This window comes from Leucoraja erinacea, chromosome 5 (assembly GCF_028641065.1).
Source record: "Leucoraja erinacea ecotype New England chromosome 5, Leri_hhj_1, whole genome shotgun sequence".
NCBI classification, from domain to species: domain Eukaryota; kingdom Metazoa; phylum Chordata; class Chondrichthyes; order Rajiformes; family Rajidae; genus Leucoraja; species Leucoraja erinaceus.
Genome location: NC_073381.1, coordinates 19,898,121 through 19,913,612, shown reverse-complemented (window position 1 = coordinate 19,913,612; position 15,492 = coordinate 19,898,121). Strand labels below are relative to the sequence as shown.

The 15,492-nt window shown below is 40.9% G+C and overlaps 1 protein-coding gene across 1 annotated transcript in view; it reads left to right on the top strand.

The window, feature by feature from the left end:
• LOC129697010 (pecanex-like protein 1) overlaps positions 1 to 15,492 on the top strand; it is a 215,937-nt gene that overhangs the window by 129,707 nt on the left and 70,738 nt on the right. Inside the window, 2 exon segments of the mRNA XM_055635197.1 lie at positions 2,528 to 2,705; positions 13,189 to 13,297. Coding sequence (XP_055491172.1) covers positions 2,528 to 2,705; positions 13,189 to 13,297 — 287 coding nt within the window.

Genomic DNA, 15,492 nt, shown 5'->3' with positions numbered 1-15,492 from the left:
CCTCTTGTTTGAATCTTCCCTACTCTCAATGGAAAAAGCTTATCCACGTCAACTCTGTCTAGCCCTCTCATCATTTTAAAGACCTCTATCAAATCCCCCCTTAACCTTCTGCACTCCAAAGAATAAAGACCCATCTTGTTCAACCTTTCTCTGTAACTTAGGTGCTGAAACCCAGGCAACATTCTAGTAAATCTCCTCTGTACTCTCTCTATTTTGTTGACATCTTTCCTATAATTTGACGACCAAAATTGTAAACCACACTCCAGAATTGGCCTCACCAATGCCTTGTACAATTTTAACATTACATCCCAACTTCTATACTCAATGCTCTGATTTATAAAGGCCAGCACACCAAAAGCTTTCTTTACCACCCTATATACGTGAGATTCCACCTTCAGGGAACTATGCACAGTTATTCCTAGATCCCTCTGTTCAACTACATTCCTCAATTTGCTACCATTTACCAAGTACGTCCTGTTTTGATTTGTCCTGCCAAGATGTAGCACCTCACACTTATGAGCATTAAACTCCATCTGCCATCTTTCAGCCCACTCTTCCAAATGGCCTAAATCTCTCTGTAGACTTTGAAAATCTACTTAATTATCCACAACACCACCTATCTTAGTATCATCTGCATACTTACTAATCCAATTTAACACACCATCATCCAGATCATTGATGTATATGACAAACAACAGTGGACCCAACACAGATCCCTGAGGCACCCCACTAGTTACCGGCCTCCAACCTGACAAACAGTTATCCACCATTACTCTCTGGCTTCTCCCATTCAGCCACTGTTGAATCCATCTTGATACTCCACCATTAATACCCAACAATTGAACCTTCTTAACCAACCTTCCATGTGGAACCTTGTCAAATGCCTTACTGAAGTCCATATAGACAACATCCACCACTTTACCCTCATCAATTTCCCTAGTAACCTCTTCAGAAAATTCAAGAAGATTAGTCAAACATGACCTTCCAGGCACAAATCCATGTTGGCAATTCCTAAAAAGACTCTGTTTATCCTGATGCTTATATATATATTATCTCTAAGTATCCTTTCCATTAAATTGCCCACCACTGACATCAAACTAACAGGTCTATAATTGCTAGGTTTACTCTTAGAACCCTTTTTAAACAATGGAACAACATGCGTAGTACGCCAATCCTCCCGGCACCATTCCTGTTTCTAATGACATTTGAAATATTTTTGTCATAGCACCTACTATTTCTACACTAACCTCCCTCAATGTCCTAGGGAATATCCTGTCAGCTCTGTTATGGAGTGAGAGGGACAGACGTGCCCATTCATCTGAGGAATGATCAATAACATACAGAGCACATTGTTGATCTTCCCAGTGTTAACTAACTCTTGTGACACCACTTATGGTTTGGCACTACCCCCTTCATTCACTCTATGCCTTGGACCTTTAACATTTCTGCTCACGCTACTCTGCTGTGTGGCACTACTTCTGCTGTGCAATATGAAATGAAAAGCAGCCAAGGTTGTAGAGTGAGGGGTAAATGAGCAAAAAAAAACACAAAAAAAAAGTTGCCTGAACAATGCGTGTCACTGTGCTGCCTTGCGTTTGCATACCACAAAGTGCTGGGGGTAACTCAACAGATCAGGAAGCATCTGTGGACGGAATGGAATAGGCAATGTTCAGGGGCAGGAGCCTTCTTCAGACTGATTGTAGCAGGACGGAGAAAGCTGGAAAAGAGATGGAGGCAGGACAAAACCTGACAAGTGATAGGTGGATACAGGTGACAGGAGGGGAGGATTTGATAGGCAGATGGGTGGACAAAAACTTGAGATGAAAAGGAGGCAAAAGGGTGTCAGGTAAGGAAAGGAGGAGTGAAATGTAGTCCGATGGAGGGATATGTGGAAGGGGATGGGTGGGAGGAAAGAGAGGCAGGAAGAAATGGCTGCGCAGCAATGGGGGAGGGGGGGGGGGAGGAGTAATGGAAAGAGAGAGGGGAAAGGGTGAGACGTTACTTAAAAGTAGTGTATTGGCATAGTTGGCTGGACTTTAACCATCATAAGTGATTTACAGGACTCATTACTCTGGTGTTCTCAAGTTCTGGAATAGAGGGAGAATATGTCAAAGGGAAATGTGTCCTATCATAAAATCTTTTAACTTTCATATTTTATATGCAGCATGTTAGAAATGTTCAATCATTGTGCACAGTCCAATGACTTCTTCCATGATGAGTTTCTGTGCCTATATTTATGATGGCATTTGGCAGTAAAACAACAACAGCACTCTCTGCATCAAAGGTGTGTGCTGATTACTGGGAATGGCAAGGCCGATGGATTACTGATGACGGGTTTAAATCAATAACTTCAGTCACAATTGAAAAAGTAGGAATTTATTAAAGAAACACGAGCAATCTGACATCAAAATAGTGGTTGAATCATTCTGTTCTAATTACCTGCTTACAATTGAACCCACCTCCCCTCTGCACAGCAGACCAACATAATCTGCAGTAAAACTCTGCATTGTTGTACTTTTTTTTGCAGTTGCGATGTTTTAATGATGACTGTGGCCAGTATGAAGCTGTTGCGCTCCTCCTTTTGTAACCCAACGTACCAATACGTTACTCTGAGTTTTACAGTCCTCTTCTTCCAGTTTGACTTTAGGAGTGCCTCTGAGACATTTTTGCTGGATTTCTTCTTGATGTCCATCGTATTCAGCAAGGCAAGTAATTGATTAAATAATTTGCATTAATGAATACCCATGTATGCATGTATGTTTGTTATATTGCAAAATCTCTCTTGGTGGTGAGGGAATATGATGGTGAATGGTACTTGTGGGACATGATGGCAATTTGTTCTTGCACTGGGATATCATGCCAGTAATCCTTGGTGAATAGTCCATGTGGGGTAAGATGATGATTAGTCTATGAGGGGAATAATGTTGAATAGCTCATGTGATGGAAAATTATGGTGCATAATCATTGTGACATATTGCATTTAACAGATAGGTTGGCAAATAGATTTCTCGTTATCCCAACGAGAAGTGAAATAATTGCAATTGACACCATGTTTTTTTTAGCTCATTGATTTACAGTTTGTTGATTCCGATTGCATTTCACATTGTACACAGGCCACCTGAAAGGGAAAATATGGAGACTCAGAGTGATTATTTGGTGTCATTAAGCTAGCTTGCAAATTAGTTTTGATTGAGAGGTGTTTACAAGTCTGAAATCAATGTCAATCAGGAGACTTTCAGTTTAAACATCAGGCATTATATGGTTGCTTTCATCTTTTGCCACTTCACATGGTCTCACTTGACTAAGTGCAAGTCAGGTGTGGTTTCAAAAGTGTTGAGTAAACAGCAAAGCAAACACAGGGAATAAATAACAAGCACCAAAAATACATTTCAAGCAGTGTAAACTCTCCATGTTTTTCTACAGAAAAATCTTGAGCTTAGCATTAGGTACGGTGTATGCAGCATATTTTTGAGGCCTCTTTGTTGGTAGTCAAAGTACAAAGAAGATGAAACAGATGCACTTGAATGTCAGGGTCGTTAAGGATGGAAACCATGGAAAGCCCTGATTGGTAAAGAGGAGTAATGAAAGCTGACTGCAACAGAGCTTTCCCCCCCCTCAAGCAAATGCTTTGGACATATTCTTTACATAGGCTACACTCTGTTTTTATCAGAAAGGCAAGCACAAGGTATGACAACACCCAGGATTCAATCACTGGCACTTACCAGGTTATATTGTTATCCAAATAAGTGACTCCAGGGATGTCCCAATATCTGGACCAGAGGAGGTCTCAAAGACAATTGGACTGTTCTTACCTAATTGACTCGTATATATTCATCATTTTGGTTCCAAAACAATGACAGCAACAGAAATGCTGAGGTGGTGAAGTACGAGTTATTTCTTTTAACAAAGTCTAACTAGGATTCTAAGCAGTAAGATTTCAAATCCTCTTTCCTGCTCCAAAGCTAAGTAAGCCAGGTCCTGGAGTATACGAGAGCAGAGTGTGAATCACAGGTTAATGTCCAGATTTTCTTCCCATGTGTGCAAATCAAGATTTCCCAAATTACCTCTCGTCCCTTGGCTCAAACGAAGTGTAACAGCCATAGAGAAGGGATACAATCTGCTGTTTTCACACATTAGTCTCCTCATGTCCCAGAGTTATTCAGCAGGGGGCACTTGTTAGTTGAGCTAAGATTTTACTGCTCGCTTTTAAACCGTGGTGAATTCCTCCACTAACTCAGAGAGAAGGAATTTGAAGACAGGGTTTTACCTTGGCACAAACACTGAGATAGTAGCATGAACCTGGCATGATGACTTCCATTTCTTTCATTCCATCTTTACAATTTGTGCTTTTTCATTCCTCTCATGATACTCAGTCTCAATGGGACTCTAGCCACAACCGTGCTCCGTGCTGATGTGCTAAGAGTTTTAGAGAATCGTTCAGTCTCTCAAGGGGCAGGATAATGTTTTCATTGTGACTTCATACATCTGTAAATCATACTGCCTTAAAAGAAATAGAACTGATTAAAACAAAAATATACAATTTATTTATCTTATTTGCAGAGTTTCTTCGCCACATTAAGCCTTATTTGGTGAGGTCATATCTCTTAGGAAAGCCTTACCAGATTAGTTTTCTACCTGCATAAGCAAGCAGGCTAAGGTGACATTAGAAGATTTAATACTATTCCAGGAATTTATAGGATAGGCGAGAAGGTGTTTTCACCTGTATGCATAAACCCAAAAGGGAATCCAGGAGAAATGTTTTTGACCTGCGAGAAGTGAAAATATAAAACCTGTTGCCATGGAGTGCAGTTGAAGCGAATTGTGTAAATGTGCTGAAAGGGGCCCTGGGAATGTGCATGCAAAGAGTGAGGATTAAAGGATTGATAAATGTTTTGGATCAAATAGCGTGGAAGGATGTGCACACACGCAAGAATTGTCTATTTAGGCTAAATGGCCTATTTCTGTGCTGCAAATTCTTTTCTTTTTTTTTGATTACAGGCAGTAAATTATTGTGAGCACACAGTTGTAGAATGAGCGCCCAAGGAAACCTTTGTTTCTGCATAGTGACTGTGGCATACTGATACCCAGCACTGGGAGCTCAGCTCAAACAGCAGCCATGCAACATAATAACGTTCATTTGATTATTGGTAGTTTGCCTGCTCTTCATTCTGCACGGATGTGGTATAGTTACTAAACAATAAGTCTTGGTATTTTTTTTTCAGCACAATAATTGACAAGTTTGGAATGAGCACACGTTGATTTTTATCTTGTGTCCCAGTGCTTGCAGTGGGTGCTAGTGGGGTTTCAAGACTGAGCAATGCATTTTTGTCAAGAAATCTGAAAGAAAAATAGGGACATGTATTTGTAATGCACATCCCCCATGATGTAATTGAATAGCCAAACAAGCTTTAGTATCACTGTTGAAGATATTTAAAGGACACTTTGAAACAGTTAGAAGATCCCACAGACTGAAAAATGCAGTCTCATCATGTTAAGTGTCACAGTGATCAGTATACACCAGCACTAAATCTTGCAAGGCTTTTATTTTTAGCTTAATTGCTATCTCTAGTCAGACAGAAGTACAAAGATATGAAGGCTGACCTGATATAATTAAAGCACGATTAAAACATCTGCACCCACTTTCAAAATTAAAGTCAGACTTAAGAAGCATGCTGAGCTTTTAGGTTTGGATTTTGGTGATTGTTCATGAACACATCCACTTTAAAAACCTTTTGTTTAAGGAGAATGTGAAGGTATTTTTGCAAACATTTTTTTGGCAGCAGCAATGACTCATATGCATGTGTTACTGAAACTAATTAGCAGTTATTAAATTACTGAGATGTATGGGGTTGGGGGAAAACGCTTTCAGTTGCTATGGAAACCATATGGTACTGGCTTCTGAAAACTCTTAATTAAAGGTTAATTTGTAGATGATAGCTCTGCAGATTAGTGCTGTGACAGAACTCATTGTGTGAACTCCCACTCCCGAATATCAAGTGGGAAGAGAAACACAGTGGATTATTTTTATTTTTATTGCTTATTTTTCCGTTGCGTCCCTCCCAACCTTACTAAAAAATCCTCAACAGACATGGAATGGGCATCCCATGCTTTTGTGGAAGAGAGAAGCTGGTACGAAATGTTCTGCAATCCCAGCCTTGCCACATATTGCTCTTGCAGACTTTCGGAGGAGCTTTTGCGTTCCAGTGCCTGCCTGCAGGGAGCTGTGAACACAGACATCTGGTTGCCGTGACAAGCAAATGATAGTGAAATGCACGTACACCAATGTTCTCATGTGACTGGTGATGGGTGTGGGAGTTGACAGGAAAAAGGGTGATAGTTGCAGATATTTTTTTTAGGAGAGCTGAAAGGAAAGCTATTAGCAAAACAATGAGAAACGAATGACAAAATAAAAGCTGCAGACAAATAAAATGATATGTTTCAGAGCTTTAACGAATATAAAACTGTTTCCATAAACAGTGAATTAATTTTTCACACTTCCTGTCTTAACCTGCACATTCGACTCGAAAGTCCCATCTTCCAATCCTGAATTGGTTTCAGTGGTAATGGAGCAGAAAACTGCCTGCACCAAAGCAGAATCAATAATTCACTCAATGAATATACCTGACACAAAATTAACCATCGAGCGCATATAGATGTGAACTCACTGTGAGATATTCAGTATGCACCATTTAATTTATTGCATGAATAACAGTTTGCTCAATTTGCTGGAGTGTCAAACATAACACTTATCCCATGATTGCACAGGAGCAAACACGTCCTGCTCATAATCAATCCTCCACTGAACAGCTCTTGTGCTCAGCTTTTCTTCCGGTGACGAAGACCTGTATGCACATGTATTTCCTACATCTGAAGATATGCATAAAATTTACAAACACAAAAAAAACACTATTCTGCCGAATTGCTATATGCTGTTGCTTTTTCCAAACATTTATCTAGCACCCCCGATATACATTTTAGATATTTATCTTAGCAGTATCATTCCACGGAGTTCCATAGACTCGCCCCTCACTGAACAGTTCCTCATCAATTCACTATGTGAATTCACTCAGTGACTCGCTTACATTTGTGCCCACAGTTTGGATCTCCCCTGAAGCAGCTTCTACTCAATTACACCAGCAGGCCTTGTAATAGTTTTACAGCTTCCATTTGGCCTTCAGGACAGACCACCACATGGCCTTGAAGTTGTCAATTAAAGATAAACACCAAGTGTTGGAGCAACTCAGGGGGTCAGGAAGCATCCCTGGAGAAAAAGGATGAGTCTATTAAATTATGGGTCTGTCTGTCATTGTTGTCAATTAAATTTGGTTTGATTCTCTTGTAAGTAAAAATCAAAAAACTTAATTGCTTTGATTCTTGCCTTTTGCAATTAATTGTCATTGATGCCCTCTCGCATAGTGCTTTGAGATGAGCAAGATGTTCATTGTCTTCAATTTATGCCCCAGTTGATTCCACAATCAAAAAAACAGATTGACGGATTATTATCAAGATGCTGTTTCTGGGATTTTACCATGTACTAATTAACTGCTGGGTTTTATGTACATTACACCAGTAACTTCAAAAGTGCTTGACCTTGGAATGTTTGGACAAGGCAGAGGTACAAGGCAATGGAATAAGAAAGAATTGATTGGTCTAAATGCAATTGATTAGGTACATTTTAATATTTATTATTGTACATTTTTTTAAACATGCAGTAGTACAACCCCTGATTAAGAAACCTGCTCTTGACCCTGCAGTTCTTGGGAATTTCAGGCCTATCTCCAAACTGCCTTTTTTATCAAAAGTCCTAGAGAGGATCGTGCACAGGCAATTGATGGCCTTTTTGGAGGAACATGACGTTTTGGAGGTTTTCCAGTCCGGTTTTAAGTCCCGGCACAGCACAGAATCGGCCCTTTTGAGGGTTTTTAATGATATTTTTTTGGCTACTGATCAAGGTGACTGTGTTGTCCTCGTGCTTTTAGATTTGTCAGCTGCCTTTGACACAGTGGATCATGAAATTTTGATCTCCCGTTTGGAGCAGTGGGTGGGTATCAGGGGCATAGCACTGGAGTGGTTCAGGTCGTACTTGGCTGATCGAACTTTTTGTGTCAGCCTTGGGGACTCTGTATCCTCCTCTGCTCCTCTGTCGTGTGGGGTCCCACAGGGCTCAGTTCTTGGCCCTCTCCTCTTTTCACTCTATTTGCTCCCACTCGGTTCCATCCTTAGGAAGCACGGGATTTCATTCCACTTTTATGCTGATGACAGTCAGCTTTACGTGCCTCTGGGAAAGGGGGGTGTACACTCTGTCGGCCTCTTGCTTGAGTGTCTCAGTGACATAAAGGCCTGGATGTCACTGAACTTTTTAAAATTTAATGATGACAAGACAGAGGTAATGATCTTTGGTGGCACCTCTGGGGCCCCCCCTGTTGATCTAGGCTCTTTGTCTGCATATCTCAAACCTAACATCACGAACCTGGGGATTAAAGTGGACCCTGAGCTTAGATTTGACTGTCAGGTAAGGGCTGTTGTTAAATCTGGTTTTTTCCATCTGAGGCAGCTGGCAAAAATAAAGCCGATTTTGTCAAGGAAGCACTTTGAGACGGTAATCCATGCCTTTGTTACCACCCGGCTGGATTACTGCAATGCACTGTATCTGGGGGTTAGTCGGTCCTCCATCGCCCGTCTCCAGATGGTACAGAATGCAGCTGTTCGTCTCTTGACAGGCACACGAAAGCATGATCATGTTTCTCACCTTTTGGCCTCTCTCCACTGGCTGCCTATTCAGTATAGGATTCGTTTTAAAATTATTTTATTTACTTTTAAATCCCTAAGTGGTCTTGCCCCGTCCTACCTATCTGAGCTTCTTCACCCTTATTCGCCCTCCCGCTCTCTCAGGTCAGATGATCAGCTGCTCCTGATTGAGCCAAAGACTAAGCGGAAGCTCAGAGGGGACCGTGCCTTTGCTGTGTCGGCTCCGAGATTGTGGAATGAATTGCCTCTGCACGTTAAACAGGCCCCTTCTCTAGCTGTTTTTAAATCACTCCTGAAGACATATCTATTCTCCATGGCCTTTGTAGACCAGTGAGGTGTCGAATTGTTTATTAACTTTATTTGCTTGGTTTTGCTGCGTTGTTTGTACTTGTGTTTTATGTTTTTTAATTTATTGTTTGGATTTTTGTATGTAATTTATGCGCCTCGTGTTAGTTGTATGTTCTGTTGTTCTGCCTGTTTTATGATGTCTTGCTTGTTTTCTTTTTTCTGTACAGCACTTTGGTCAGCTTTGGTTGTTTTTAAGGTGCTTAACAAATAAAGTTATTATTATTATTATTATTATTTATTAATGAATCTGTAGCAGAGAAAAAAAATCTTCCCTTGATAAATAACGACACCTTCTTTACAATAATTAGGATTAAAATGACTGCTTTCCTTTCAATCCTCGCTTTCTATCAAAAACTGTGAAAATGCTGGGGCAGAGATGTATGTTGTATTTGTGTGAAACTAAAAAATGCAGACAAAAATTATGCAAAAGCTGCATAATTGTTTCCTGGTGACAGGAGCCGTTAGAATAGAATGTATGTGGGTCAGCCAAGATTTTAACATCCCTGAGCAATTTTACATTTATATGCATTCCCAAGATGACCCAGATAGTTGCAACTGGTAAACAGCCACTGAAATCTAGCCTGCTCCATTCAGTTGGACATGGCTGATCTACATATTAGTCCATGTATCTATCCATCCTCCATATTCATTAATCCAAAAAATGATTATATCAATCCTTTTGCTTGAAATTGTCAGCATCCATCACTTCTAGCAGTGAAAGTTCAACGTTTCCATTTGTTTTTTATTGAGAAACTGCTTTAGCCCTCAGTGACCAGTCTCTGATTTTAAGATTGTGTTTGTCGTAAAATGGGATCACCCACCAAGGGAGATCACCCACCAAGCGAAATAGTTTGCCTCGATCTGTCCTCTTGTTAGTTTAATAAACTAACTTTGATCACCGCCCACTCTTCTAAACCTATATTATCCAACCTACAGCCTATATCCTCTCTCTAGCCACCAGATGCTTCTTTGTGGCCCACCCCATAGACTTTTATACAACCTTGAAGGAAGGTTGGTTGCTCCTGTACAAGTTGTCCACGATGGTTTAAACGATGAATGGAGAGTTAGCTTATCTTCAAACCCTAACAAGTCCACGTTCTGATCGTTTGGGCTGCCCACCATTGACTTGAGTAAATTTGTATTGTTATTTGTTATTATCTAAAGCGATGAATATCTTAAATTCATTATCAAAACATTTCAATAAACTAATGCTGTCAGACACATAAACTGTTCGATTTTAGACAAGGAATCTATTATTGGTTTAATGTTGTCTGTGAATCTAAAAAAGATTGTTAGCATTTTGTGTCTAGAGGTACATAGCTAAATTATCAGTATCTGGTTCTGACTGGATAATTGTAACTTTTTTCACATGTGATTGTCATAGGGAATTTGGATTGCCAACCTGGCTCTGCCCAGAAATAATTTTTGCATAGTTGTTTTAAGCTCAGGAGAAAACAGACCAGGGTTATGCTAACTGAATTCATAATGGAGGCCCTGGTTTAATTGCCAAACTAACTGTATGAGTTGATACCAATACATTTGGACATTACCAATGGAGGTTGCTCATCCAAGCAATCCACCAGCGCATTGAAATTGAAATTTGCAGTTTCTCCTTTTGACCATATGAGTTTCTCCTGGGAACTTCAGATTCGTCCCACCACCTAAAGGTATGTTGGGTTGATGTTTAGTTTAGTTTAGTTTAGTTTAGTTTAGTTTAGTTTAGTTTAGAGATACAGCATGGAAACAGGCCTTTTGGCCCACTGAGTCCACACTGACCAGCGATCACCCGTCCACTAATTCTATCCTACACACTAGGGACAATTTACAGAAGCCAATTAACCTACAAACCTGCACATCTTTGGAGTGTGGGAGGAAAATGGAGATAATCCACGTGGTCACAGGGAGGTCATGCAAACTAAAACAGACAGCACCCGTAGTTATGATCGAACCTGGGACTCTGGCGTTGTAAGGCAGCAGCTCTACCGCTGCACCACTGTGCCGCCCCATGCGCTACTCACAATTCTAAAACTAGTTGTCAATGGGTGACTGGACAATTGGGGGAAATGGATGAGCATGTGCTCTGTGAGCTGGCAAACAATGCTTGGGTCAAATAGCCGCCTGTGTTGTAAGGAAATGTTGAAATATAAATATATGATCATGGGGTGCTTGTCAAAGTGAATATAAGAGGAAGATTAGTTCCTTTGGATAACTGAATTTGAAGTGTGCTCCACAGTCCTTTCCAGTTGATGGAATCAAAGGCTGTACTGAAGCCAAAATGGTTGATGGTATTCCCTACATCCCTCTTGGTAATTGTACGAGAAAAGATGATGTCCACTGTGCAATTAGATTAAATCCACACCAATAGCAACATTCACCACCACATTCAAAACACTGGGATGCCCCTTTAACCATAAGGGAAAAGGTGTTTTAAAAGTAAAGACCTCAAAGCCGTGATCTCCAGCCTCTTGTGCACTTCTGAGATATGAATATTCTACATCAGGGACCTTAAATCATTGTAGAGGAACCACACTGTCTCAGTAGAATCCTCCAAATGCACTGAAGGATAAAACCTGGATCAGCATCCTCTCACATGCAAACATGCCCAGCATTGAAGTCCTGCTTACATTCAATAGTCTCTGTTGTGCAGAACATGCCATTCGCTTGCCTGGCATCAGATTACTGATACATTTTATTCTACGTTCCAACGTGGAATAAGATTATCATGAGAGCAGAGAAGAAGATTCAAGGATATAGTGAAATGCAGCATCCCCATCTGCCCCTGGGAGTCCTTAGTCACTGACTGCTCAAAGTGGAGGAGAATTATTGAGAATTTGAGTCAAGGCACTAGGAGCGCACAGAAGCGCAGTGTAAATGGTGAAAGGAATTACATCATAAACCACCCATCCTCCCCGTCAGGCGTCTCTTCCCTATCTGTGGAAGTATCTGCGGTTCTCACATTGACCTCATCAGTCATTTCAGAACCTACAGAAAGGCGAATGGCAAACCCAAGGCCCTCCTAAGAAGTGAAAAGTTAGTTTAGAATTTTTAAAGTTGCAGTGTTACCAGATTTGAAAATAAATATACTCAGGCGATTAAAAATTAGCATGTAAAAAGCCACCATAAAAACAAAGTTCAAGCAAAGCAAATGTTTATTTGTAAGCTGCATTGCTGTGACGTAACATGCAAGTGTTTCAACTAAAAACAACTTGTATAACTTGTATCATGGGAATTGCACAAAGGCTGGACAGTCTTATCTGCTGCACTAATTGGTTTATTATTGTCACATACAGTGGCGGACTGGCCAGGGTGAAGCTTGCCCGATGGCAAGTGGGCCCCTGATAAAGTGGGCCCCCTATATCAAGTGGGCCCCTGATGAAGTGGGCCCCCTTTGTCTCCTGGCAACCAATATTTTTAGACCCGGTCCGCCACTGGTCACATATGCCAAGATACAATGAAAAGTTTTGTTGCATGCTATCCAGGCAAATCATACCATCCATGAGCACAATCAAGTCATACACAAGGACAAGAGTTGGTGCAAGGAGAAACATACCAGAGTGCAGAATAACATCATTATAGCATTATATACAAAGAAAAATGTCAGAGGTCTGCATTGAGGTAGGTTGGAAGATCAGGACAACACCTTAACTTCACGGAGGACCATTCAGTAATCTGATAACAGCAGGTGAGAAGCTGTTCCTCAGTCTGGTGATATGTGCTTTCAAGCTTTTGCCTGACAGGAAAATAAATGACCGTGGTGACTAAGGTCCTTGGTTATGTAGGCTGCTTTGGTGTCGATGAAGATGATGGTGGAAGGCTGGTCTATGTGATGGGTTGAGGTACATCCACAACTCTGCAATTTCTTAAAAGTTAACCACCTATCTGATTCTTTCAATTGTGAGTTTTTGCTGCCATTTAATAAGTGGCAATAGGTTTGATCTGCACTTTCTCATTGTATTTTTAATGTTGTTCCAGGGAACAGAATACCTATTACAGGATGTTGCAATGGGTTTAAAACTAGTTTTGTTCTGAACGATGTTGGTTTTCGGTGATTGTCACACTATTTTAACAAAAAATCTTTCTTCTCTTGTGCAGCTGTGGGACTTACTACACAAACTGCAATTTGTTTTGACTTACACTGCTCCTTGGCAGATTGCGTGGGGTTCAGCCTTTCATGCTTTTGCACAGCCCTTTGCCGTGCCTCGTATCCTTTAAAATCTAGTCTGAAGAGCTAAGATTGCAAGGGAAATAACCCAGATATACAGGTTCAAAGCAGTGCTTTGGATATTTGTCACTGTAATGAACAGCTCTCAATTTGAAGAATGGCCCCAACCTGAAACGTCACCCATCCATGTTCTCCAGTCCTGCTGCCTGACCCATTGAATTACTCCAGCACTTTGTGTCCTTTTATGTGTCAGTCTGAGATGTGGTACTTAATGACATTAAAGAATCTGCCAGTGGTTATGGTCCAGTCCCTCTGACAGTGTAACAGTACTATCATATGTCCTACAGCCATGTAGCGCTCTTAAGGTGCTACCTCTCTGACAATCCATTCACCTCAAGGAATTGATTCCATTTACAACGTTTCCTGGTTTTGAAGAGAACTCTTTACCCAAAGATGTAATGCAAAAGCTAAGATTTTACTGAATGAGTACGAGTCTTTCTTTTGAGCAAACATGTTCTAGGCTCAAATTCCAGTCGAGGGTTGTGTGATGTAATCCAGGATGACGGGGCAGTCTGGAGGAAGCCTGACTGTTGAGGAGAGGGTATTGGGGAACAATGTACTGCCAAAGCTATTGACAGAGCTTCATATTGTTGGAGCACTGATACTGAACGGGGCAATAGCTTTTGTAGAACAGAAAATACTGGAGTAGCTCAGCGGGTGAGGCAACATCTCTGGAGAACATGGATGGACTCTTCAGACTAAATTTAGTGAGGGGGAAGCATGGAAAAGATGTGGGGGCAGGAACAAAGATGGATAGAAGTGAGGGGGGAATGGGCATTTTGATTGACAGATGAGTGGACAAAGGCTAGGGATAAAAAGGATGACAAAAGGGGCCAAAGGGAGTAAAAAAAAACCCATTATGGGTGCATTGTTTCACTTGAAACATTTAACTGATGACCCACAGCCCACCGTATCCCAGCAACATTATTTGGAAAGGAGAAAGAAAATCTTGCGTATTACCTCACGTAACTAACACAACAAGATACCTGGTCATCGTGTTTATGGGATCTTGCTCTGCGTGTGAAACAAAGCTGTTCAATGCAGTCCCCACACCACAATAACATGGCTTTAGGGCATGGGAGCATTGCAAGGTGATGTGCCACCAAATGACATAAATGTAAATTATTTCTTTCTAAAAAGGAACTTTAATTGATTTCAATTGGTTTTCTTTGGGTTTCAGTTGACCTAACTCATGCTGACAACTAAATGAGGTGTCTGCTTACACAATGACATTATTCCCAATCCAGTGTTAAATCTGTAGTCACACTGCAGATGTGCCACAGGGATAATTTTGTTCTTAAACCACTGTGAGATTATCAACTGTGGCCATAAGTACTTTCTCCGACAAACACTGAAAGCTTCAAAACTCTGTTTACCAATTGCCTTAAAGGGATGTCGCCCCATTTTAGCAACAGCAAATAGCGCTGCACATTCCACAATGTAACAACTGTCTCACAAATTAGAATGCCATCCAGAAGAGAGTCCGCAGGGCTCACAACTGCGCAGTATTTATATCAGGACTGGTAAGCCAAGCATGAATGGTTTACAAAGGACGTGATTAGTTTCTGCAAATTGATGAAGCGAAGATTAATCTAAAAACATTAAGCCTTGGATTCATAGCCATGGGGATGGAGGATGTCACACATGGAACTGATAGGAGAGGATTAGATAAACAGTTTATGAAGAGTGGTAGATGGTAGAGAGGAAGGAACAAGTTGGAATGGTCAGCAAAGGTAACAAAGGCAGGAATGTGAGATTCAGTGGGGGTTTACTGAAGCAGAGATAGAGTTTGGTGAAGTGGTGGAGGTGGAAATGGACAGTCTTTGTCCAATTTTACTTGATTGCCTACATCCACCTTTGCAACTTTGTCCATGTCTGTCCCTGCCTCAGTACATTCTACACTGCCAGCACTAAGGGAGTGGTGTAGTAAGTGGGAATAGCTGTTCCTAACTGAAAGCAATTGCACGTTGCCAAGTCTGCATGATGGGAAATCAGTCAGTGGAGGATTCAAGTGCATGATCGCAAGTTAAAGCAGGTTGTTAATTGTGTGTTTGTAATACATGTGTTCTTGTATAATATCAACAAAGGATCCCATGAATATGTTAAAGAGGAAGTGGCAAATGGTCAATCCTTGGCTGTGCCCAGCTGTGACAATCAGGAAAATGGAATGATTA